Source organism: Monodon monoceros, unplaced genomic scaffold (assembly GCF_005190385.1).
Source record: "Monodon monoceros isolate NGI ecotype Baffin Bay Population unplaced genomic scaffold, NGI_Narwhal_1 Super_Scaffold_7, whole genome shotgun sequence".
In the NCBI taxonomy this organism is placed as follows: domain Eukaryota; kingdom Metazoa; phylum Chordata; class Mammalia; order Artiodactyla; family Monodontidae; genus Monodon; species Monodon monoceros.
In genome coordinates, this window is record NW_021703784.1 from 30,750,077 (window position 1) to 30,775,667 (window position 25,591).

At 34.5% G+C, this 25,591-nt stretch overlaps 1 protein-coding gene across 1 annotated transcript in view; it reads right to left on the bottom strand.

Annotated features, from left to right (window-relative positions):
• The window catches only part of CEP126 (centrosomal protein 126), a 92,362-nt gene that overhangs the window by 14,741 nt on the left and 52,030 nt on the right, over positions 1-25,591 (bottom strand). The window contains exons 5-6 of the mRNA XM_029209344.1: positions 11,131-11,326; positions 5,359-7,519 (exon numbers count right to left, since the gene is read on the bottom strand). Coding sequence (XP_029065177.1) covers positions 5,359-7,519; positions 11,131-11,326 — 2,357 coding nt within the window. The remainder of the gene's footprint in view (positions 1-5,358; positions 7,520-11,130; positions 11,327-25,591) is intronic.

Here is a 25,591-nt window from a genome sequence, read left to right on the forward strand (position 1 = left end):
TGGCTATAAAGCTACTAAAGTTTTAGAACTTTAGAAAGTTCTTGTACATGTCTTCTGTTTTACATATGAATGAATTTCTGACACACACACACACACACACACACACACACACACACACACCTCTTGGTCTGGAATTGCCAGGTCAAAGGATATGCATATATTCAAATTTAGTAGACGTTGAGTTTCCAGGTGTTACACATCTTTGTTAATACTTAGTATTGTATTTTAAAAATTTTAGCCATTCTGATAACGTGTGTGTAGTTGTATCTAATTGTTTTAATGTGAATTTTTCTGAGGACTGAAGATGAGATCTTTCCATGTTTATTGACCATTTGGCTATCCTCCTTTATGAGAAGCTAATTCAAATATTTTGCCTTTAAAATAAATTGGTGTGATGGTCTTTTTGATGTGTCATCTGTCTACTGTCCCCAGTTATTCAATCAAATACTAATGTGTTGCTGTGAAGGTATTTTGTAGATGTTATTAAAGTCTATAATCAGTTTGCTTTAAGTAAAGGGGATTATCCTAGATAATCTTAGTGTACCTGAGTCAATCAATTCAAAGGCCTCAGAAGCAAGCTTTCTTGAGAGAATACAAAATTCTGCCTGTGAATGGCAACGTTTGTCTATTCCTATGAGTTCCTGCCTTTCCTCCTGGCCTGCCCTAAAAATTTCAGACTTGCCTAGATACCCTCCTCCCCCAACTCCACACACATTTATGTAAGCCAACCTATTGAACTAAATCTTAATATATCTTACTGGTTCTGTTTCTCTGGTTCAAACCTGACTGATATAATTAGGTTGTCTTTTTCTTATTGATTGTAGGAGTTCTTTATAGATTCTGAATATGAGCTCTTTGTTGGTATTATGCATTATAACTATCTTCTTTCACTCTATAGTTTGCTTTTTTAATATCTTAATGGTGTTTTGGATGAAAAAGTTTCAATCTTCTCTTTAATGGTTAGTGCTTTTATGTCTGTGTAAAAAATCCCTGCCCGTCCCAAAGTCATAAGCATATTCCCTATGTTATCTTCTAGAAGCATTTCTTTTTCACTTTCCATACTCATATATACAGTTCACTTGGAATTGATTTTTGTGTATGGTGTGAGGTAAGGGTCATTTTACTAATTCCATATAATCATTCAATTGACTCAGCACCATTTAATAAAAAGACAAATATTGGGCTTCCCTGGTGGCGCAGTGGTTGAGAGTCCACCTGCCGTTGCAGGGGACACGGGTTCGTGACCCGGTCCAGGAAGATCCCACATGCCGTGCAGTGGCTAGGCCCATGAGCCATGGCCGCTGAGCCTGCGCGTCTGGAGCCTGTGCTCCGCGACGGGAGAGGCCACAACAGTGAGAAGCCCGTGTACTGCAAAAAAAAAAAAAAGACAAATCTTTTCTCCCTGCTATGCAGTACCACCTTTGCCAAAAATCAAGCATTCAAATATGTGGGTCTGTTTCTAGACTCCATTCTATTCCATTGGTGTAAATATCCTGGTGCAAAAAGCATATTGTAGTCAGAGAGAAGGATGTAAATAATTACTGATTTAGGAATAAGTTATTGATGTTGACCTGGTCCAGAGTATGACAAAAGGAATGGGTACTTGAGGCAGAATGGTAGAGAAATTCATTAGAGGTGAGAAAGGATTGAGAGAGATCAGGGCGTTGGATTGTTCATTCACATCAATACTGAATCACCAGTATATTGGCAAAGACTTTTCCAATAAAGAACGACTGTGAACCAGATGCCAAAGTCCTCTTTCAGGGGAAAAGTTACTTGAGAGATCAGGAGTTGGCATAGTTGAATGACTTGGGTCTCATGGAAATAGAGTTTTTACTGAGAGTTTTGCTGGAGAGTTCTGGATATGCTAATGGAGAGCAAGATGCCCTCCACAATTGTCAACTCTGGGTACACTGTGAGAATAAAAGTGACCTGGCAAATAGGAGAGTAGAAAAAAAATGAATAGATGCTCACTGAACTATAATCCAGTATTAGCAAAGGGTTCATTTGAAATGTTTAATATTTAAATAGTTTTGAAAAAAAAAAGCTTGAATGACTGAACATACAAAGATGTTCAGTAATGTAATACTGAACAGATGTAATCCTGTTAGTATTAGATTTTCCAAGTATAATTACAGTATTAAGAAGTATAGACATATACAACAAAACAGAGTGGTACTGGCACAAAAACAGACACATAGAACAATGGAACAGAATAGAGAGCCCAGAAATAAACCCATGCACTTATGGTCTATTAACCTACTTCAAAGGAGGCAAGAATGTACAATGGAGAAAAGACAGTCTCTTCCATAAGTGGCGCTGGGAAAACTGTACTGCTACATGTTAAAGAATGAAATTAGAACATTCTCTAATACCGTATACAAAAATAAAATCAAAATGGATTAAAGACCTAAATGTAAGATTGAAAACCAAAATGGATTAAAGACCTAAATGTAAGACTGGAAACTCCTAGAAGAAAACATAGGCATAATACTCTTTGAGAGAAATCATTGCAATATTTTTTTGGCTTTGTCTCCTAAAGCAAAGGAAATAAGAGCAAAAATAAACAAATGGAATCTAATTAAACTTAAAACCTTTTGCACAGCAAAGGAAACCATCAACAAAATGAAAAGACAACCTCATGAATGGGAGAAAATACTTGTAAATGATATGACCAATAAGGGATTAATATCTAAAATATATAAATAGCTCATACAACTCAACAGCAAAAAACCCAATCAAAAAAAAAAAAAACCAAGCAGAAGACCTGCACAGATATTTTTCCAAAGAAGACATATGGATGGCCAACAGGCATATGAAAAGATGCTCAACATCACTTTAGAATTAGTAGAGAAATGCACATCAAAACCACAATGAAGTATGACCTCACACCTGTCAGAATGGCTATCACCAAAAAGTCTACAAATAACAAATGTTGGAGAGGATGTGGAGAAAAGGGAACCCTCATACACTGTTGGTGGGAATGTAAATTGCTGCAGTCACTATGGAAAACAGCATGAAGCTTCCTCAAAAAACTAAAAATAGAACTACTTTCACTCCTCGATATATATCTGATGAAAGCGAAGACATGAATTTGAAAAGCTACTTGCACCCCAATGTTCATAGCAGCATTATTTACAATAGCCAGGATATGGAAGCAGTGCATAATGGAATATTACTCAGCCACAAAAAAGAATGAGATTCTGTCATTTGCAATAACATGGATGGACCTAGAGAGTATTATACTTAGTAAAATAAGCCAGACAAAGTCAAATACTCTATGTTACCATTTATATGCGGAATCTAAAAAATAAAACAAATGAATCTATATAACAAAACAGACTCACAGATGTAGAGAACAAACTAGTGGTTTGAGGGAAGAGGGAATGGGGGAGAGGCAAGACAGGGGTATGGAATTAAGAGATACAAACTACTATGTATAAAATAGATAAGCAACAAGGATATATTGTACAGCACAGGAAAATATAGCCATCATATTCAATAACTTTAAAGTATAATCTATAAAAATATTGAATCACTATGATGTACACCTGAAACTAATATATTGTAAATCAACTATACTTCAATAAAAGCAAAACAATGAACAAAAAAATAAGTATAGACATATATAACAATTTCAATATTTCTATCTCTTTAAAAACATGGCAAAAAATGTTAAAATTCATTACATTTTCCAGTGTTCCTCATACAAAGACCCCTAAGAACTATTACCTACTTTGGTTAAATGTTAGAAAAATATTGGTGTTTTAGATTTTATATATATATATATATATATATATATATATATATATATATATTTCTTTTAGCAGAGAAGAGATCATAATTTTCATATGTTACCCTTTTATGCTTGAGCTATTGGGAAACTATATTTCCTAATATTTTTCCTGATCAGCTCAGACTCCAATACATGTTCACTTAATAATTATATTTATTACATAGTTTTAGTAGAAAAACTATGGGACTTGGAGCCATAGATATTTGAATGAAAGTACCATTTTTGCTATTTCCTAGCTCATGACCTTGGGCAATTCTATTTCCTTCTTTGCAAAATGGGGTTTTAAAAAATACTTATTTGTCAGGGTTGCTGTGAGGTTTAAATGAGACAATAATTGTAAAGCACTTAGCACTATAACTGGCACAGAGTAGGAATTCAAAAAAGGCAACCATCATAATTTATTTACCATAATTTCCTTTAAAATATCAAATCTACATGATGCTTTCATTTTCTGGAAGGAGTGTGAAAACTGAAGTTACATTGTGAAGTGGCTGGATAAAAAGAAAATGAAACCTTTTAGTGAGAGAAATAATAGTTAAAAATCTAGGTATAGATTAAGGTCTTTGCATTTAGCTTCCCATCTGCTAATCTGGCTTGTGTCCATTCAATTCAAGAAAAGACTGGATGCCTACTAAGTGCCAGGCAGTGTTAAAACCTGGGGATAAGGTGAAGAATTACAAAAATAGTCCCTTGTCCTTAAAATCTCATGGTCTAATTGAAGAAGGCTTTAAATAGTTTAAATTTAAACTAACTACCTCATTATATCCTCTTTATATTTATTCATACCTTTGGGAGAAGAAAAGGGTTGCTTTTCTGATGTTTCCCAAGTCTTATCTATTTCTGAATAGGCAATTGATTTCTACTGGTAGGAAAATTTATGGGCCTATAGTCCATTCACTTAGAGGAAAGTAGCTTCATGAGGCATCAACCAGCTACTAAGGGCAAAGCCATAATATAGAGAATTAATTTTCAAAAATGTTTAAAGGAATGCTATCATTTTTTCTCCATATGAAACCCTACATACATAACAGATAAAAGTAAAGTTGCCACTCTTTTGGAAAGAGAATGAGAGGGGTAGGCACACCTATTATTAGCTTATAACAATTAAATTTAACAAACATTTTAAAGAAGAATAAAGAAAAGTATTATAATCACATTTATTCACCTATTTAGAATAATTTAAACAACATTTTTCACTGTGGTTACTTGACAGAAATTTTGACTGTAATATTGGGATAATAACAGAATGATATGGGACAAGAATAAAACTGCATTCTTTGTCTTCCCTCTTTTAAACTAACAAGAAAAGTCATGGAAAAAATGGAGGTTGGCAAAAGTTTCTAGTTTTAGTTGAGCAAAGGTTGGGTCATTCGCTTAAAAGCAATAGCTACTAGATAGACAAGGGTACAATATTAAGGGTGATAAGTTATTTCTATAAAGCTGTTATTATTTAATATTAATATCTTATAAGGTGCATATTGCCATATCTGAAGAAAAGAAAGTTCACATGAATTTAAAAACTTGTACTTTTTACCTATAAAAATATACAAATTTATTCTTACCAGCGGCCTTTTCATTTTGACCCAGAATATTATGCTGTATTTTCCACAAGGGAACAAATTCTTCTTTAGTAGTTTTAAGAGTCACAGAGGAATGACTTTCTTCATATGTTGGACATCTTTGGGTGTAATATAATGTCCCATCTTGCTGGGCAACCATTTGATTGCCATTTGAATGATTTAGTTTTGCTAAAGTTTGGCACTCAGAAGAACAATATGGTAGAGATGGCATCGCAGTGACTAAGTCAGGACAAACATGTGAGAGTGGAAGACTACTTTCTTGATTCCACTGATTTAACTTGTGTTCTGTTGGAAGCACATGTTTTGAATTAACATAGTCACATGTACTGATGTTTTGAGAATTTTCAGGCATTACAGTTTGATACTGAGATACTTGTATATTTTTACAACTTCTAATATTTAATTGAGATTTAGGAGGAGGATGAGGTACAATTAATTTACCCTGAGCTTGTAAAAATGTGTTGGCTTTGCTCGCAGACTGTGGTCGAATAACAGCGCCTTTTCTGTTCGTATATATAAAGCCTGATTGAACTTTAGCAGATCTTGTTCTTCTAATTACTTTTGCTCCACCCTTTTGTGGATTAGTTTTCTGAGTTTTAGAATCACCACTATTTACAGGGGATTTACTTTCCTCTTCTTTTGAGTCTGGCCAGGCTTGTTTAGCAATGTTATAACCTGAAGGTATAAAGCAGTTCAAAGGCACATGGTCTATTCCAGATCCTCCTAAAGCAGTGACATTTTCAGAGATAAAATCATCCTTGGGCTTTTTCTTATCAGCAGAATTCACAGAAGAAGCAGGAATAATACTAGTAATGTTGCTGGCAGCAACACTTTTAGTTTGAATGTGGAATTGTTGAGACCACTGTTGAGTTATTCCTATTCTATTTTTCAGTGAATGATTATCTTCAACATGTTTTTCTGTATCTTCAGTTTCATCAATCCATCTCAGTTTTTTAATAATCTTTGGAATTTCTGCACTTTTCCCTTTTTCTTTTGTTAATTCAATACTATCTCTGATATCTGCTGCTTTTTGATTTCCTAACTTAAAGCCTTGGTTTGTAACCAGTGCCTTAAAATAATCATGTTCGTATTTAGATTCTTTCTTTAAAATACTTTTAAGAAACCTCACACCATTTCTCTCATGAATATTGCATTTCATTTTCTTGTGCTGACCAACTAAGTCATGATTAGAAATTATACTATACAATGATGTTGATGCTTCAGCTATTTTCTGTTTTTTATCTTTTGAGTCAGAGTTGTAAGGTATACAGCCAGCTTGAAAATTATCTGAAAATAAAGACAACTCTTCCTCATCACAGTTAGAATATCTTATCTTTTCATCTTTAATGTCTTTCATTTCCCCTAACTTATCAGAACACTGCACTGGGTCAATTTCTTTTATATGTATACTTTTTTTTGGTAAAGGCCTAGCTGATTGTGTATTCAATGGCAAAACTAAAGGTTTTGCCACAGGTACAAATGAAGTGGGAACTGAAGTAGTTCTATTTTCTTGAGTCAATTCAGAATATTTCTCTTGGTCTGAAATTGTTGCCATTTCCTGGGTTGGAGAATCTGGATTGGCCTGGGCTTTGCTGAATTTAAATGTTGGGCTCTCAGTAACTAATGGTCTCTCCCTTTTGAATGATCCAGGAGTGGTGTCAGTTGTCCTCATAGCACTAGTTTCAGAGGTCTTTTTGCTTTTTTTATCTTTTACAAATATGGGTGGACTATATACAAAGGCTACTGAATTGTTAGCAGTATTTGTGGCTCTTTCCACAGTTCTACTCAGAGCAGATGAATTTTGTTCTTCACTATTAAGACATTTACGTGAAGGTAGAACATTAGGTTTACTTAAAATATCTGAGAAAGGTGTGACAGTCTGAGTGTTTGGATCATCTAAATTTATAAGCCAATTATTTATATATTGAGTTTTAGAGAATGACAGCTTATCTTCATCAAAGCAGCTTAGATTAGTTGATTGCAGATTTGCGGATTTGAGGGAAATAGAATTCTGCTGCTGGATTGATGTAGAAGGCTCCTTATTAAGTTTTAAATATATTTCTTCACATTCCCTAGCCTCAAGACTGTCTATACTTGAGAGGGTTTCAGAATTTGTTATATGATTAACTTCATCACAAAATTTCTGAAAGAAAAAAAAGAACATTGTTTTATAGCTTAGAAAATTTTAAGTGCCAAAATTAATGATTCAACACACCATTGTTACTGAGCCCAATTCTATTTGGCATATAAAATAGAGTAGTACGACTACAAACCGTATAGGTATATAAATAATCTATATCCCTGGAGTAGTCTTCAGAGTGAAAAAGAGGGAGCCAACAAAGACTTACAATAAAGTGTGTGTGCCTTAATTTCTTCACCTTAAAGTATTGATAATTACTTAATTATCCTAGCCATAGTTATAGCTTAAAAAATAATTTTGCTATTGCTGTTCCATTCAGAGAATGGAGTTTCTTGATGATTTCATAATGGCATGTGAAATTCTGAAAAATAGTAATTTACAAATGGTATTTTTTTCCTGAAACCTTCACTGGACTTGAACAAGGCTCCTAAAAGCCCTATGACTCTAATATGAGCTTCCTATTGGTAAGGCTACATCTTTTTATAAAAGTTAATCTCATGGTCTGTATAATAGAGTTCTCAACTCTGGTTGCATATTAGAACCACATAAGAAGCTTTGTAAAAACATGCCAGGTCCTGCTGATTGAATACTTGGATGGGGTCCAGATACTGGTGGTATTATTATTATTTTTAAATTCCCCAGGTAACTCTAATGTGGATTTAGGATTGATTTTAATGACTCGTTTTTGGAGATTTAGCACAGTAATAATTTCTATGAATTCCTTACATGTTCTTATCGCTACTTCAATGAAATTTCATGGAAATTATCAGTTTTTAAAAAAATTTCATGATCACTTCAAAGTATAGTCAATGTTTAAAACTATTTCTAATTTCTCACATATATAACATATGTTTAGAATGCATTAATCTGTATCACATATGTAGAAATAAATTCAAGAAAACTTTAAATTGTTAATCTAGTCAAGAAGTTAACTGGACTCAAAGAAAATTAGTTCCCTTAATATTTTAGAAAATTTAAATATTTTGGTATTAAACAAAAATTTATTATTTTTATAGCCCCCCAAATAAACTGAGAAACCAATGAAATCAGTTACAGATAAAATATTTTACTTTGTATAGTTCATGCTTATTGATATACTATTGCGAAATGTTTTGAAAATGATTCATAAGAGTTTGTTATTACTAGCATTTACTCCCTGCCTGTCACATCCTTCAGTACTGTGATATCTTTTTAAAGAGATGGTCACTCTACCTAACTAGAACAAATCAAAGCACAGCTTCTTCAGTGCCTGTTTTTGGGATTGAGTTATATTAATTGATAATGAGGCTCCTAAAACCTCTATGACTCTAATATGAATTTCTTTGAGATTACATCTAATGAGATATAGAAATCTGGGTTAGAAGGTCCTTCTAGCTGTAAGTGTGATGTTCATGGCTTTAAGATTTCTCTTCGCATAGGTCTGTGATGGCTTCATTTCCCAAAGCACCTCAGAAGAAATTCAACAACTTCTGATTTCACTAAATTATACTATTTTTTCCCTCAGAAATTTTCTTATACTAAAAAATGAAACATTATGATCAGCTTCAAGTTTTGCTTGTAAGTTACTGATATAAACTGTACTAGACTTAACATGCCTTGTGTTTTAGTCTTTAAATCAACTTTATTGAGATATACTTATCTACAATAAAATGCACTCATTTAAAATGTATAGTTTGATAGGTTTTGAAAAATTATTTACCCATAACCATCATACTGAAATATTTTAGAACCTTTCCATCTGTTGAAATTTCCATCATGCTTCTTTGTAGTCAATACTTACCCATTAACAACCACTAATCTGTTTTCTGTCACTATAGATCTGAGTTTTCATCTGTTATCATTTTCATTCTGCCTGAAAAATTTCTGGGAGCATTTCTTATAGTGCAGATACTGGTGGTGGTGTTCAGCTGATGTTTGTTTGAAAATGCCTATTTTGCCTTCATTTTAGAAGGACATTTAGAAGGACATTTTAGTTAGATATAGATTATAAGTTGGTCATATTTTTTTTTCTCAGAACTTTAAAAATATTGTTTCACTGTCTTCTGGCTTGAAATTAGTATGGTCCATCTTATCTTTGTTCACCTGCACATAATACATCTTTCCCCCCCTCTAGCTTAATCTAATTTTCATGTGCTTTTATGAGGGGTGTGTGTGCACATGCACATGGGTGCACACTTATCCTTCTGGAGTTTGTTGAGCTTCTTTGATTTGTGGATTCATAGTTTCATCAAGTTTGAAACATTTTCAGCCACTGTTTTCTTTAAAGATTCCCTCTACCCCTTGTGAGATTTAAATTAAATGTATGTTAGATTTAGATATTGTCCCTCAGGTCACTAACATTTTGTTATATATTTTTTCCATCTTTTTTCTCCCAATGCTTCAGTTTGGATGATTTCGGTCCACTGATCTTTTTGTCCGTAATGCCTGCTCTGTTAAGTCCATCCAGTATAATTTTAATCTCAGAAAATATGTTTTCAGATCTAGAAGTTCTATTTGGTTCTTCCAAAAATTCCATTTTCATTATGTTCATTTTTCTTTAATTCCTTGAAAATATTTAAAAAGTTATTTTAAATTCTTGCCTAATAATTTTGTTATCTCTGTCATTTATGTGTCTGATTATATTGGCTAATTTTTCTCCTGGTTATGGGCCATACAGGTTTCTGCTTTTTCATATGTCTAGTAAGTTCTGATTGAGTGTTGGACGTTGTGAACATTATGCTGAATGTTTAGATGTCAATCTTCTTTAGAAAGGGTTGGGGTTTTTTTTGATAGTTGGAATACCTGTGGAAATTTTTTAGGCTTTTCCAGAGGACATGTACAGGTAAAAAGCTTATGTGATCATAGGGCTTACCTCATTTGTTTCCCTTATTTTTCGTGATCATATCTTATACTACCTGTTCTATACTGTCTAAAAATAATTGTTTCATATTATTTATTCAGAATTATAGTTGTTTATGGCAGGAAGGCACTTCATCCTAGCCAGAAGAAGTCTCCTGCTTTGCTTTTCTAGTCTTGCCATAATTGCTCAGTTATTGGATAAATTAGGCCAAGGTTATGAATTTAATCTTGATATCAGCCTACTAAGAATGTCATAACTGTGTGTAATTACTCATAAAAAATAAAGTGCATGAATATTTCAGGAAATGTAGTATGAACTCCATGCTCATTTGTGGGAAAAACCAAAGTAAATACCATATTAGAGTCAGAATAGAGACACCATTTCTAGCTAATTGTGCCATATTTTCATTAAGAACCTTATGTCCATATGTATTGTAATTTTCAAGTTGCTTTTTATAATCCAGTCTTTAATAATGTTACTTGTATTACATTATACTTTCAAATAGCTTTCATGTTTTTCAGAAAATAGCATCCATAAAGCATATTTTTCTAAATATGAGAGATGGAAAAATAATAAAAGCAGAGAGAAAAATGGAGTAAAAGGTTAAAAAAATATTAAAAACTTATTTCATTAGTATCTGTGATGAATTTGTGCTGATTCATCCAAACACACCCTTGGTTAGTGGTATACATTTCTTTAGTGGAGAACACTGCAAAAATGGGACAGAATTATTGCTAGATATTAAAATATTAATAATGTATTTAGAGTTTCATACTTGCAAACTGCTTAGATGCTGATCTTCTAGGAGTTTCTGAGTTTCCTCCAGTTTAAGCTGGAATGCATCTTTGTTAGTAGTCAAGTTTGCCTTGCTGTTTTCCTTCATTTCTTTATCAGAATTGATTTTGGATAGATGTTTCTGATGCTTGTGATCATTTTTTGACAATGATGAAGGCAAGGAATTATCTATGACTCTGTGAACCATACATAAAAAATGTTTAGTACATTTAAATAAAGTTAGCATGCATATGATATATTCATATGTATGTGTGTGTGTGTGTGTCCAGATAATCACATATAAGAATATTGGAGAAATATATAGACATATTAGAATGGGAATTTCAAGGAGTCAACAGTAGAATAAAAGTGGATGTGAGATTACAGTGCCAATAAAGCACTCTGTCTTCATGTAGGAATATCCAATTATTCATGGCTCTGATTATTAAATCCTATTCCTCTATCTATTATTTGGGATAGATATAGAAGTAACTCCTATAGATGTATAGAGTTAGTCCTCAGCTCTTTAAGAGAATTCCTATCTGGATAATGATATGCTGCATACCCTTAGTTCTGAGTTGATGTCATGGATGGTAGGTATCCCTATAACCCTAATAGAGTTGGTTGAAGATTCAAGCAGATAGAAAATAAAATTTTTTGTTAGGGTAGAAAGGAATTTCCATCTAACTTTAGTAGTTTTGGAAGCTTGGATTTTATTGCATGGAGAAGAGTGTACATATTTATTTTCAGTTGTACCACAAATATAAGCATGGTTTTCATGCCACAGAGGGGGCTACCTTTATTTTTAGTGTGTTAAAGTGCCATCCACAAATTATTAGTGGATGACATCATCTTCTTTTAGAATTTCGCATCTTCTGGAAACTTATAGCATGTAACATTTCAATATATGTACAAAGTGAAAAGAAAAGAACAAAGGAATAATTTCTTTTTGGGGGGTGAAATATATCAAATAGCTGACTGCTGTTGCATTAGGGGCAGTAGTGAGAACCCCAAGGGTATTTATTCCCAATTCATTGGAATTATTCCCAGTTCAATGAGGATTCAAATGTTTTGGAAGGTGACACATGGCCACATGTGACATATATCTATCTCCAATACCCATATATATCTTTATTTGGACAGACTGGAATAGTCAAAGTCAATGATTACTAGATTCCTGACTATCATTTTGTGACCACAGAGGGATCAACAAGAGCAAAAAGGTACCTAACACAAGTTCCTGAACACTGAGAATATGTTTCTCTCTCTTGCTTTTAGGTTTCCTACTCTTATACTCTTACATATTCCTTCCTCTTCAGTCACGCTTCCCAAATGAAGTATTGCTAAATCTACAAAATACCTAATAAACTAAATTTATTTACCTTTAAAGTTGTCATCTGTCTTTTTCTTCTCTATTTCTTTCTTCTCTACTCCACTTGCTTCTCTTCTCTTCTCTACTTTCAATTTGTGAGGAGGATTGAAGGAATGGATAGGAATAAAATGAGATGGGGAGGTAGAAAGAGAGGAAGAGTGAAGCATGGGAAGAAGAAATCATAAAGGAAGAAGAAACAGGAGGAATTAGAGACGGGAAATCTAAATTTGTTGGAGGCAAATACAGAGAGGGAGATGAATGCAAAGGAGAGGAAAAAAGAGGGATAAATGAAAGCGGTAAGAATGGAGAGGTAGAAGTGGGAGGTGAAGGAGAGGAAAAGACAGATGAGGAGGAAGGAAACTGTATAGAGGATGAAGAAGACGATATGGAAGTAGAATATGAAGACAAAGAAGAGGATGGAGAATGACAGGGAGGTGGATGGGAGAAAACTGATGTAGGTGGATGATCTACAAAGGCCTGGGGCAGATTTGATAATGTTATGGTTTGTGGAACAGATTGCTGGACTGACTGAAAATGATCTAAGCTAGCAGGATGTTCAGGCAATGGAGTGATAGAAGAAAGAGTGGGGATAGGTTGATGAGGGGGATGACTGGACAAACAGGAAGGCTTCAAAACAGGGAGACCTTCCAAAGGGTTTGGGGAAACAATCAGTTGAGCTGGAAGGGAATGATGAACAAGGGCCGGCATTAGAGTGATTGGGGTAGAACGCTGTGCTGGAAGGAAATGTTTGGGTCTGAAAGTTTTGTAAAATAACTTTGTGAGTCAGAATCAGGAATGACTGGTGAACCTCGGGGTGGGTGGGGTAAATAGGAATTGGGCCAGAAGGAATTGGGGCTGGTAGACGAGGGAAACTGCTAGAAAAGCTGGAAGTAACTGGGGCTGGAGGGCGAGGAAGATATTTGATTGGGTAGGACAGTAATGGGTCTGGTAAGAAGTTCTTTGGAAGAGTAGAGGGGACAGATGGACAGATAGGCAGGGTATGGGGCTGGTAGGTGGGAGAAACAGTTGGACAGCTAGGAAGAATTTGGGAATGGTGGGACAGCAATGGGGCTCTTAAAGGAGACAGCTGATTAGGTAAGAGGGGATCAGGTATGGAGACAGCTGGACAGGCAGGAATGGATCTGCACAGGTGGAAAAGCATTTGAACAGGAAGTAGAGAGACAGCCTTATTAAGATGGTTTTTTGATTTATTGGGCTGCCTCGAGGCTTTCAATTCATATTATGTTTTATTCTGAGGGTCCATGCATGATGTTCTTCTGATCACCCAGTGTCCTCTCATGAGCTGAGAAATGTACATAGCCTACTTATTCAGGTTCCTCTTTCTCATTCCTTGCTCTTAGAGTATTTTCACCACTCAGAAGTCTTATAGTCATACAGATAATGAATATGGGCTAGAAAATCTGGTTTAAAGTACTGGTACAAAGGGCAAAAAGAGGTCAAATAGATTACTGCTTAGCTCTGGTCAGATTTCTCAGGGTAGCCTGTGGTTCAGGATCAATTGTCTCACCACAAATACATGGATATTGGAGATAGATATCTAATAACATCATTTTAAAGTATAAAAATATGGGGAAAATATAGCTTATTTTACCCTACATCTACCAGAAGAACGGTCAAGTACATTATCTTTGTGATAAGGATTTGGTTGTGATGGAAGGCTTTTATTTTATTAGTCATTTATTAATATTCTTATATCTCATTATTTCCTAAGTAGCTTTTATTTTCATATGGACATAAGTCTCTGATTTTTCTTGAGGCTTAAGCATTGAATGCCCTCCATTTTTTTCATACAACATTTTTTCTCCTTTAGATTATCACATTACAACATCTTAAATTATTTTAATCTAAAACTAATATTTTCTACATTAGAACAATCATTTGTGAGTACTGATATACCTCCCCTTCTTTGGAAGCTCCCTGTTTCTTGACATTGCTTTATTCTCTAACATATTTTAGGCTTATATTGTACAGAAAATGTATTTTTAATGTGACAATAGCTTATAAGTATTTGTAGTTTAATTATATTTTCAATAACAGTACATATAAATATTTCTATTAACCTAATACTTGATCTTTAATATTCCAAGCTGTCATATTTATAGTATAGCATTTTATAGTTTACAAAGCATTTTCACATACATGATTTAATACTGTTAGTTATCTGTGGAGAGGAGTTCAACTTTTAAATAAGTAAACAATAGTGTTCTCTCTATAAACTGTATACATTTGTTTTCCAAACACATAAAATTTATGTGTGTGTATGTATAGGTAGATATAAATATCATGAAGTCATAGTCATAATAGTATATTACAATAATAACTGAAAACTATGTATTCTAATTTAGAATGGAGATAATTTCTCATAAAACAAAGTTGATATAATGGTCCTAGCAAGATTTGGTATAATAACTATATGTCTGTTTGCTACAGGGAAATCAAAATTGTCTGACGCGTTATCTCTTCTAAGTCTTTAAGGAAGTCTTAGAAGAGACACTGTTGAACAAAAAAGTCTATCTTTTCATTCATAATGCAAAAGAGCTTTTTTAATTGAAAATGTCCGATAACACAAAGGGTAATAATGCACAGAAAAAGAAATCTAATAGTGAAGAAAACCTGTATACAAAAATGCACATTACTTCTATACTAAATGATTTGGAATTTTTTATCACTCTAAATTCCCCTTGACCCTAACCCCCCACCCCCACTAATTGTCTGTCATCTTCCTTTTCAGATAAAACTTTCCACAGAGTACTCTAAAATTATACTGTGTTCACTGCCACAACTTCCATTTGTTCCTTAACTTACTGCTATCTGGCTTCTACCTCTACTGTTCCAATGTACTGCTTTTGCTAGCGATTAACTAATTGACCTAATTGCAGACCTAGACACTTCTTGACCACTATCTTTCCTGACTTTAGTTCCCTTTATTTCCATATCATCATACATTTCTGGTTATTTTCTGACTTCTCTGGTTGTTTCTTCTCAGGGTCTTTTTGAGCTCCTCTTTCTTTGCTTGGATATGCTGGAATTTTTGAGAGTTATGTCATCCTCTTCTTTGCTTATATATCCATACTCTGTGTAATCTTATTTATACTGTCTGTGTGATCTTAGCTGTATCTGTATGTGAGTGAAGGGTTAACAAAATCCATCCTCTGTGGACCAATTCAACTTTGGGTTAATTTTCTAACTCTGTTCCCTGGATTACTAGCAGCACTTGAACTGTGTTTCAGGCACATTGACTATGTAAAAAATGACCCTTTATTGGTAAACTCTATCTGTACTGGGACAACTGTGAATAAATCATAGATACCTGGTAGGAAGCTATAGCTTTAGGTTTCCCTGAGTGTGGTAATTCTTATAACTGGACATATCTCTTACATGGAAACTATTCATATACAGCCATTACAAGAAATATTGGCTTCTGTTTGGAACATGGGATTTCTAACCCAGGGTGGCTGTCTGCTCCTTGTGATGTCATCACTTGTGGGAATAGGGGCACAGCAAAGATCAGCACTTTGACTGTTTTGTGGCATGCCATGAGAAATCCTCCTGTTGAAGAATGTTGCCTATCGACATGCAATGTTTTATGCCTTCTAATTGAGGCCAAACCTGGTCTATTGTAGTCATGGGAGTTTGATTGTTTAGCTGAACCAAGACCCCCACTCCACTGGTGGGTATTGAACCATGGCTTTAACTTCATCCATTCATTGACAGCTATCATATCTATATTCACTGCCCAGACATCTTACAAATGAGAAATTGACTCCAGAGTAGCCCATAAGTATCTCAAACTCACAGTTTATCATCCTTCCAGTTACTCTCTCCCTTAAACCTCTTTGTACTGAATGGTCCTTATTTTGATACATGGTTTCACTATCCATTAACTGACCAAACTCCATCTCCAGAGTCATCCTTGATTCCTCCCATTCACTTTTCAGTTCTTAAAAAATTACCAAATCACATTGATTCTACCTCCTAAACAGGTCTTAAGAAGCCATTGTTTTCATTAAATAAAGTACCATTTTATCTGATTTTCCCACTTTTAGTCTTACCTTACTCTTTCTCATTCTGGCAATATTTCTAAAATGTAAATGTTATATGCTTTCTTCAAATTTTTCAGCAATTGTTTTTAGGACAAACTCCTTAACAAGGCTCTTCATGATTTAACTCATGGTTTCCTTTCTAAACAACCTAACTGCCTACAATTTCTCACTGTACACACTAGTCAAAATGAACTACCTATGAACTTATGGTTACCAGCGGGGAAGGGTGGGGTGGAGGGATAGACTTGGGATTGACATGTATGCACTACTTTATTTAAAATAGATAACCAACAAGGACCTACTGTATAGCACAGGGAACACTGCTCAATATTCTGTAATAACCTAAATGGGAAAATAAATTGCAAAAGAATAGATACATGTATATGCATGACTGAATCACTTTGCTGTACACCTGAAACACAACAATGTTAATCAACTATGCTCCAATATAAAATAAAATTAAATTAAAAACAAACAAAAAACCCCACAAAATGAACGACCTACTTTCAGCTCCCTTAATACAACATGTCCTTTCATACCTTCTTTCCTTTTCACTCACTACTTGTTCCCTCTTTCTGGAGTTCCCTCTTTCTGGAGTTCCCTCTCAATGTCTCTGATGAATATCTTTCTCATCTATTAAACTTCAGGTCAAGTTTATATCCTCTGAGAAGTTTTCATTATGCCAGTGATGTTTCTCTATTCAAAGTATTTATTGAATACCTCCAACATGCATAGCACTGAGCTAAGCACCATAGGGAATATCTGCATGTGTAAGATTTAGCCATTGTTCTCTACAATACTACAATCTGGTTGGGGAGACATAAGTACACATAAAAATTGAGCAACATACACAATCAGGACTTTAAAATTTATTTCCATAGCCTTGACCTCTTGTTTCATCTTAGGTCAAACTGGTTTTATACATTTCTACTTGGATATTTACTCCCTAAACTCAGAAGGCTCAAATGACGTTTAATAATATCTTGCCAAACCTGTACGTTTTCATTACATTCTTTTTAATTTTTAAAGTCATCAAGTTCCCTCAATTATCAAAGACTCAAAATTTCAGGTTCCTTTGATTTTTGTTTTTTTCATTTTCATTATTCCACCATACACCAAAGTCATAATCTAGTCTTTCCATGAAATACCTTTTCCTTCTGTCTTTCTTTTCTATTTCACTACCACCCTTTTAACATAGGTCCTTTTAAACTCATGGCTGGATACCTCTTGATTTTCCTGCACTGCTTTGTCCAAACTCCATTTTTTTTTTTTTACTATCAAGGGACATTTTATTCTATATGAAACTTATCACATTACTCTTATTTTTTAAAATTAATTTATTTTTTGTTGATCTATAATATTGTGTTAAATTCAGGTATATGGCAACTGATTCAGTATTTTTGCAGATTATGCTCCATTACAGGTAAGATAATGGGCACAATTTCCTATGCTATACAGTATATTCTTGTTGTTTATCTATTTTATATATAGCAGTTTGTATCAGTTAACCTCATATCCATAACTTGTCCTTCCCCCCCCTCCTCTGGCAACCACAAGTTTGTTTCTCTATCTGTGTGTCTTTATGTTTTGCATGTACATCCATACGTATTACTATTTAGATTTCACATATAGGTAATATCATACAGTATTTGTCTGACTTACTTCATTAAGCATTGTATCCTCTAGGTCCATCCATGTTGCTGCAAATGGCAGAACTTCATTCTTTTTTATGGCTGAGTAATATTCCACCACATATATAAAACACATCTTAATCCAATCATCTGGGAACGTGGGATGCTTCCATGTCTTGGCTATTGTAAACTGTGCTGCTATGAACATTGGGGTGCGTGTATGTTTTTGAATTAGTGATTTCATTTTTTCCAGATATATACCCATGAGTGGAATTACTGGATCATACGGTAGTTCTATTTTTAGTTTTTTGAGGAATCTCCATACTGTTTCCCATGGTGGTTGCACCAGCTTACATTCCCACCAATAGTGTACCAGGGTTCCCTTTTCTCCACATCCTCTTCAATATTTGTTATTTGTATACATTTTGATGATGGCCATTCTGACAGGTGTAAGGTGATACGTCATTGTGGTTTTGATTTACATTTCTCTACTAAGTCGAAAGTGATATTGAGCATCTTTTCATATGCCTGTTGGCCATCTATATGTCTTGTTTGGAAAAACATCCATTCAGATCTTCTGTCTGTTTTTTGATTGGGTTGTTTCTTTTTGCTGTATTGAGTTGAGCTGTATGAGCTGTTTATATATTTTTGCTATTAACCCCTTATCCCTTGTAAAAAATATTTACAAATATTTTCTCCCATTCAGTAGGTTGTCTTTTTGCTTTGTCTATGGTTTCCTTTGTTGTGCAAAGGGTTTTATGTTTAATTAGATCCAATTTGTTTATTTTTGCTCTTATTTCCTTTGCTTTAGGAGACAGATCCAAAAAAATATTGCTATAATTTACATCAAAGAGCATTACCCTTATGTTTTCTTCTAGGAGTTTTATGGTTTCCAGTCTTACATTTAGGTCTTTAATCCATTAAGAGTTTATTTTTGCATACAGTGTTAGAGAATGTTTTAATTTCATTCTTTTACATGTAGCTGTCCAGTTTTCCCTGGACTATGTGTCTTTTCTCCATTGTATATTCTTGCCTCCTTTGTCATTGGTTAATTGACGATAAGTGTGTGGGTTTATTTCTGGGCTCTCTGTTCTGTTCCATTCCATTAATCTATGTGTCTGTTGTGCCAATACCACGTTGTTTTGATTACTGTAGCTTTGTAGTATAGTCTGAAGTCTGGGAGGGTTATGCCTCTAGCTTTGTTCTTTTTACTCAGGATCGCTTTGGCAATTCAGCATCTTTTGTGATTCTATATAAGTTTTAGGATTATTTGTTCTAGTTCTATGAAAAATGTCATGGGTATTTTGATAGAGAGTGCTTAAATCTGTAGATTGCTTTGGGTAGCATGTCTATTTTAATAATATCACTCCCTCCAACCCAAGAGCATGGGATATCTTTCCATTTTTTTGGATCATCTTCAATTTCCTTTATCAGTGTTTTATAGTTTTCAGAGTACAGGTCTCTCACCTCCTTGGTTAAGTTTATTCCTAAGTATTTTATTTTCTTATGTGATTATAAACAGGATTGTTTACTTTCTCTTTCTGATATTTCATTACTAGTGTATAGAAAGACAACAGATTTCTGTATATTATTCTTGTATCCTGCAACCTTTCTGAATTCATCAGTTCTAATAGTTCTTGGGTGGAGACTTTAGGGTTCTCTATATAGAGTGTCATGTCATCTGCAAATAGTGACAGTTTTACCTCTTCCTCTTAAAATCTGCATATATTTTATTACTTTTTCTTGTCTGATTGCTGTGGTTAGGACTTCCAATACTATGTTAAACAGAAGCAGCAAAAGTGGGCATTCTTGTCTTGTTCCTGATTTTAAAGAAAAACTTTCATTTTTCATAATTGAGTATGATTTGGCTGTGGGTTTGTCATAAATGAACTTTATTATGTTGAGATATGTTTCCTCTATACAAACTTTGATGAGTTTTTATGATAAATATTGAATTTTGTTAAATATTTTTTCTGTATCTATAGAGACAATCATAATTTTTATCTTTCCTTTTCTTAATGTGGTGGATCCTAGTGATTGATTTGTGAATGTGAACAACTCTTGTGACCCTGGAATAAATCCAACTTGATCATGATATATGATCCTTTTTATGTATTGTTGGATTCAGTTTGTGAATATTTTGTTGAAGATTTCTGCATCTATATTCATCAAAAATACTGGCCTGTAATTTAATTTCTTTGTAGTGTCTTTGCATGGTTTTAGTATCACAGTAAGTGTGGCCTTGTAGAATGAATCTGGGAGTGTTCTATCCTCGTAAAGTTTTGGAATAGTTTGATTAGGACAGTTATTAGTTCTTCTTTATACATTTGATAGAATTCCCCTGTGGAGCTGTCCCATCCTAGAATTTTGATTGCTGGGAGTCTTTTTTTAATTGAAAATTTTATTTCACATCTAGTGACTGGTCTGTTCAAATTGTCTGTTTCTTCTTGACTCAGTTTTGGTAAGCTCTATGTTTGTAGAAATTTGTCCATTTCTTCTAGGTTGTCCAGTTTGTTGGCTATAATGGATCATAGTATTCTCTTATGGTTTTATTTTTTTTTAACATCTTTATTGGAGTATAATTGCTTTACAATGGTGTGTTAGTTTCTGCTTTATAACAAAGTGAATCAGTTATACATATACATATGTTCCCATATCTCTTCCCTCTTGCGTCTCCCTCTCTCCCACCCTCCCTATCCCAACACTCTAGGTGGTCACAAAGCACCGAGCTGATCTCCCTGTGCTATGCGGCTGCTTCCCACTAGCTATCTGTTTTACGTTTGGTAGTGTATATATGTCCATGCCACTCTCTTTGGCACAGCTTACCCTTCCCCATCTGCATATCCTCAAGTCCATTCTCTAGTAGATCTGTGTCTTTATTCCCTTCTTGCCCCTAGGTTCTTCATGACCTTTTAAAATTTTTTTCTTAGATTCCATATATATGTGTTAGCATACGGTATTTCTTTTTCTCTTTCTGACTTACTTCACTCTGTATGACAGACTCTAGGTCCATCCACCTCACTACAAATAACAATTTCGTTTCTTTTTACGGCTGAGTAATATTCCATTGTATATATGTGCCACATCTTCTTTATCCATTCATCCGTTGATGGACACTTCGGTTGTTTCCATCTCCTGGCTATTGTAAATAGAGCAGCAATGAACATTTTGGTACATGACTCTTTTTGAATTATGGTTTTCTCAGGGTATATGCCCAGTAGTGGGATTGCTGGGTCGTATGGTAGTTCTACTTTTAGTTTTTTAAGGGACCTCCATACTGTTCTCCATAGTGGCTGTACCAATTCACATTCGCACCAGCAGTGCAAGAGTGTTCCCTTTTTTCCACACCCTCTCCAGGATTTATTGTTTCTAGATTTTTTGATGATGGCCATTCTGACCAGTGTGAGATGATATCTCATTGTAGTTTTGATTTGCATTTCCCTAATGATTAATGATGTTGAGCATTCTTTCATATGTTTGTTGGCAATCTGTATATCTTATTTGGAGAAATGTCTATTTAGGTCTCCTGCCCAGTTTTGGATTGGGCTGTTTTTTTGTTATTAAGCTGCATGAGCTGCTTGTAAATTTTGGAGATTAATCCTTTGTCAGTTGCTTCATTTGCAAATATTTTCTCCCATTCTGAGGGTTGCCTTATGGTCTTGTTTATGGTTTCTTTTGTTGTGCAAAAGCTTTGAAGTTTCATTAGGTCCCATTTGTTTATTTTTGTTTTTATTTCCATTTCTTTAGGAGGTGGGTCAAAAAGGATCTTGCTGTGATTTATGTCATAGAGTGTTCTGCCTATGTTTTCCTCTAAGAGTTTTATAGTTTCTGGCCTTACATTTAGGTCTTTAATCCATTTTGAGCTTATTTTTGTGTATGGTGTTAGGGATTGATCTAATCTCATACTTTTACATGTACCTGTCCAGTTTTCCCAGCACCACTTATTGAAGAGGCTGTCCTTTCTCCAACTGTACATTCCTGCCTCCTTTATCAAAGATAAGGTGACCATATGTGCATGGGTTTATCTCTCGTCTTTCTATCCTGTTCCATTGATCTGTATTTCTGTTTTTGTGCCAGTACCATATTGTCTTGATTACTGTAGCTTTGTAGTATAGTATGAAGTCAGGGAGTCTGATTCCTCCAGCTCCAGTGTTTTTCCTCAAGGCTGCTTTGGCTATTCGGGGTCTTTTGTGTCTTCATACAAATTTTAAGATTTTTTGTTCTAGTTCTGTAATAAATGCCATTGGTAATTTGATAGGGATTGCATTGAATCTGTAGATGGCTTTGGGTAGTATAGTCATTTTCACGATGTTGATTCTTCCAATCCAAGAGCATGGTTTATCTCTCTATCTGTTTTTATCATCTTTAATTTCTTTCATGAGTGTCTTATAGTTTTCTGCATACAGGTCTTTTCCCTCCTTAGGTAGGTTTATTCCTAGGTATTTTATTCTTTGTGTTGCAATGGTAAACGTGAGTGTTTCCTTAATTTCTCTTTCAGATTTTTCATCGTTAGTGTATAGGAATGCAAGAGATTTCTGTGCATTAATTTTGTATCCTGCAACTTTACCAAATTCATTGATTAGCTCTAGTAGTTTTCTAGTGGCATCTTTAGGATTCTCTGTGTATACTATTATGTCATCTGCAAACAGTGACACTTTTACTTCTTCTTTTCCAATTTGTATTCCCTTTATTTCTTTTTCCTCTCTGATTGCCGTGGCTAGGACTTCCAAAACTATGTAGAATAATAGTGGCAAGAGTGGACATTCTTGTCTTATTCCTGATCTTAGAGGAAATGCTTACAGTTTTCACCATTGAGAATGATGTTTTCTGTGGGTTTGTCATATATGGCCTTTATTATGCTGCAGTAGGTCCCCTGTATGCCTACTTTCTGGAGAGTTTATTATAAATCGGTGTTGAATTTTGTCAAAAGCTTTTTCTGCATCTACTGAGATGATCATATGGTTTTTATTCTTCAATTTGTTAATATGGTGTATCACATTGATTGACTTGCGTATATTGAAGAATCCTTGCATCCCTGGGATAAATCCCACATGATCATGGTGTATGATCCTTTTAATGTGTTGTTGGATTCTGTTTGCTAGTATTTAGTTGAGGATTTTTGCATCTATATTCATCAGTGATATTGGTCTGTAATTTTTTTTTTTTGTAGTATCTTTGCCTGGTTTTGGTTTCAGGGTGATGGTGTTCTCATAGAATGAGTTTGGGAGTGTTCCTTCTTCTGCAGTTTTTGTGAAGAGTTTGAGAAGAATAGGGGTTAGCTCTTCTCTAACTGTTTGATAGAATTCACCTGTGAAGTCATCTGGGTCCTGGACTGTTGTTTGTTGGAAGATTTTTAATCACAGTTTCAATTTCATTACTAGTGATTGGTCTGTTCATATTTTCTATTTCTTCCTGGTTCAGTCTTGGAAGGTTGTCCATTTCTTCCACGTTGTCCATTTTATTGGCATAGAGTTGCTTGTAGCAGTCTCTTAGGATGCTTTGTATTTCTGTGGTGTCTGTTGTAACTTCTCCTTTTCCATTTCTAATTTTATTGATTTGAGTCCTCTCCCTCTTTTTCTTGATGAGTCTAGCTAATGGGTTATCAATTTTGTTTATCTTCTCAAAGAATCAGCTTTTAGTTTTATTGATCTTTGCTATTGTTTTCTTTGTTTCTATTTCATTTATTTCTGCTCTGATCTTTATGATTTCTTTCCTTTTACTAACTATGGGTTTTGTTTGTTCTTCTTTCTCTAGTTCCTTTAGGTGTAAGGTTAGATTGTTTATTTGAGATTTTTCTTGTTTCTTGAGGTAGGCTTTTATTGCTATAAACTTCCCTCTTAGAACTGCTTTTGCTGCATCCCATAGGTTTTGAATCATCGTATTTTTGTTGTAATTTGTCACTAGATAGTTTTTAATTTCCTCTTTGATTTCTTCAGTGATCTCTTGGGTATTTAGTAATGTATTGTTTAGCTTCCATGTGTTTGTGTTTTTTACAGTTTTTCCCATGAAATTGATTTGTAATCTCATAACGTTGTGGTCAGAAAAGATGCTTGATATGATTTCAGTTTTCTCAAATTTACTGAGGCTTGATCTGTTACCCAAGATGTGATCTATCTTCGAGAATGTTCCATGTGCATTTGAGAAGAAAGTGTAATATGTTTTTTTTGGATGGAATGTCATATAAATAGCAATTAAATCTATCTGGTCTATTGTGTCATTTAAAGCTTGTGTTTCCTTATTAATTGTCTGTCTGGATGATCTCTCCATTGGTGTAAGTGAGGTGTTAACGTCCCCCACTATTATTGTGTTACTGTTGTTTTCCTCTTTTATAGCTGTTAGCAGTTGCCTTATGTATTGAGGTGCTTCTATGTTGGGTGCATATATATTTACAATTGTTCTATCTTCTTCTTGGATTGATCACTTGAACATTATGTAGTGTCCTTCATTGTCTCTTGTAACATTCTTTATTTTAAAGCCTATTTTATCTCAAATGAGTATTGCTACTACAGCTTTCTTTTGACTTCCATTTGCATGCAATATCTTTTTCCATCCCTTCACTTTCAATCTGTATGTGTCCCTAGGTCTGAAGTGGGTCTCTTGTAGACAGCATATATATGGGTCTTGTTTTTGTATCCATTCAGCGAGCCTGTGTCTTTTGGTTGCAGCATTAATCCATTCACGTTAAAGGTAATTATCCATACGTATGTTCCTATTACCATTTTCTTAATTGTTATGGGTTTGTTTTTGTAGGCCCTTTTCTTCTTTTGTGTTTCCCACTTAGAGAATTTCCTTTAGCATTTGTTGCAAAGCTCGTCTGGTGGTGCTGAATTGTCTTAGCTTTTGCCTGTCTGTAAAGCTTTTGATTTCTCCTTTGAATCTCAATGAGATCCTTGCTGGGGAGAGTAATCTTGGTTTTAGATTTTTCCCTTTCATCACTTTAAGTGTATCATGCCACTCCCTTCTGGCTTGTAGAGTTTCTGCTGAGAAATCAGCTGTTAACCTTATGGGAGTTCCCTTGTATGTTATTTGTCATTTTTCCCTTGTTGCTTTCAATAAGTTTTCTTTGTCTTTAATTTTTTGTAAATTTGATTACTATGTGTCTTTGCGTGTTTCTCCTTGGGTTTCTCCTCCCTGGGACTCTCAGCGCTTCCTGGACTTGGGTGGTTATTTCCTTTCCCATGTTAGGGAAGTTTTCGACTATAATCTCTTCAAATATTTTCCCGGGTCCTTTCTCTCTCTCTTCTCCTTCTTGGACCCCTGTAATTAGAATGGTGGTGTATTTAATGTTGTCCCAAAAGTCTCTTAGGCTGTCTTCATTTCTTTTCATTCTTTTTTCTTTATTCTGCTCTGCGGTAGTTATTTCCACTATTTTATCTTCCAGGTCACTCACCCATA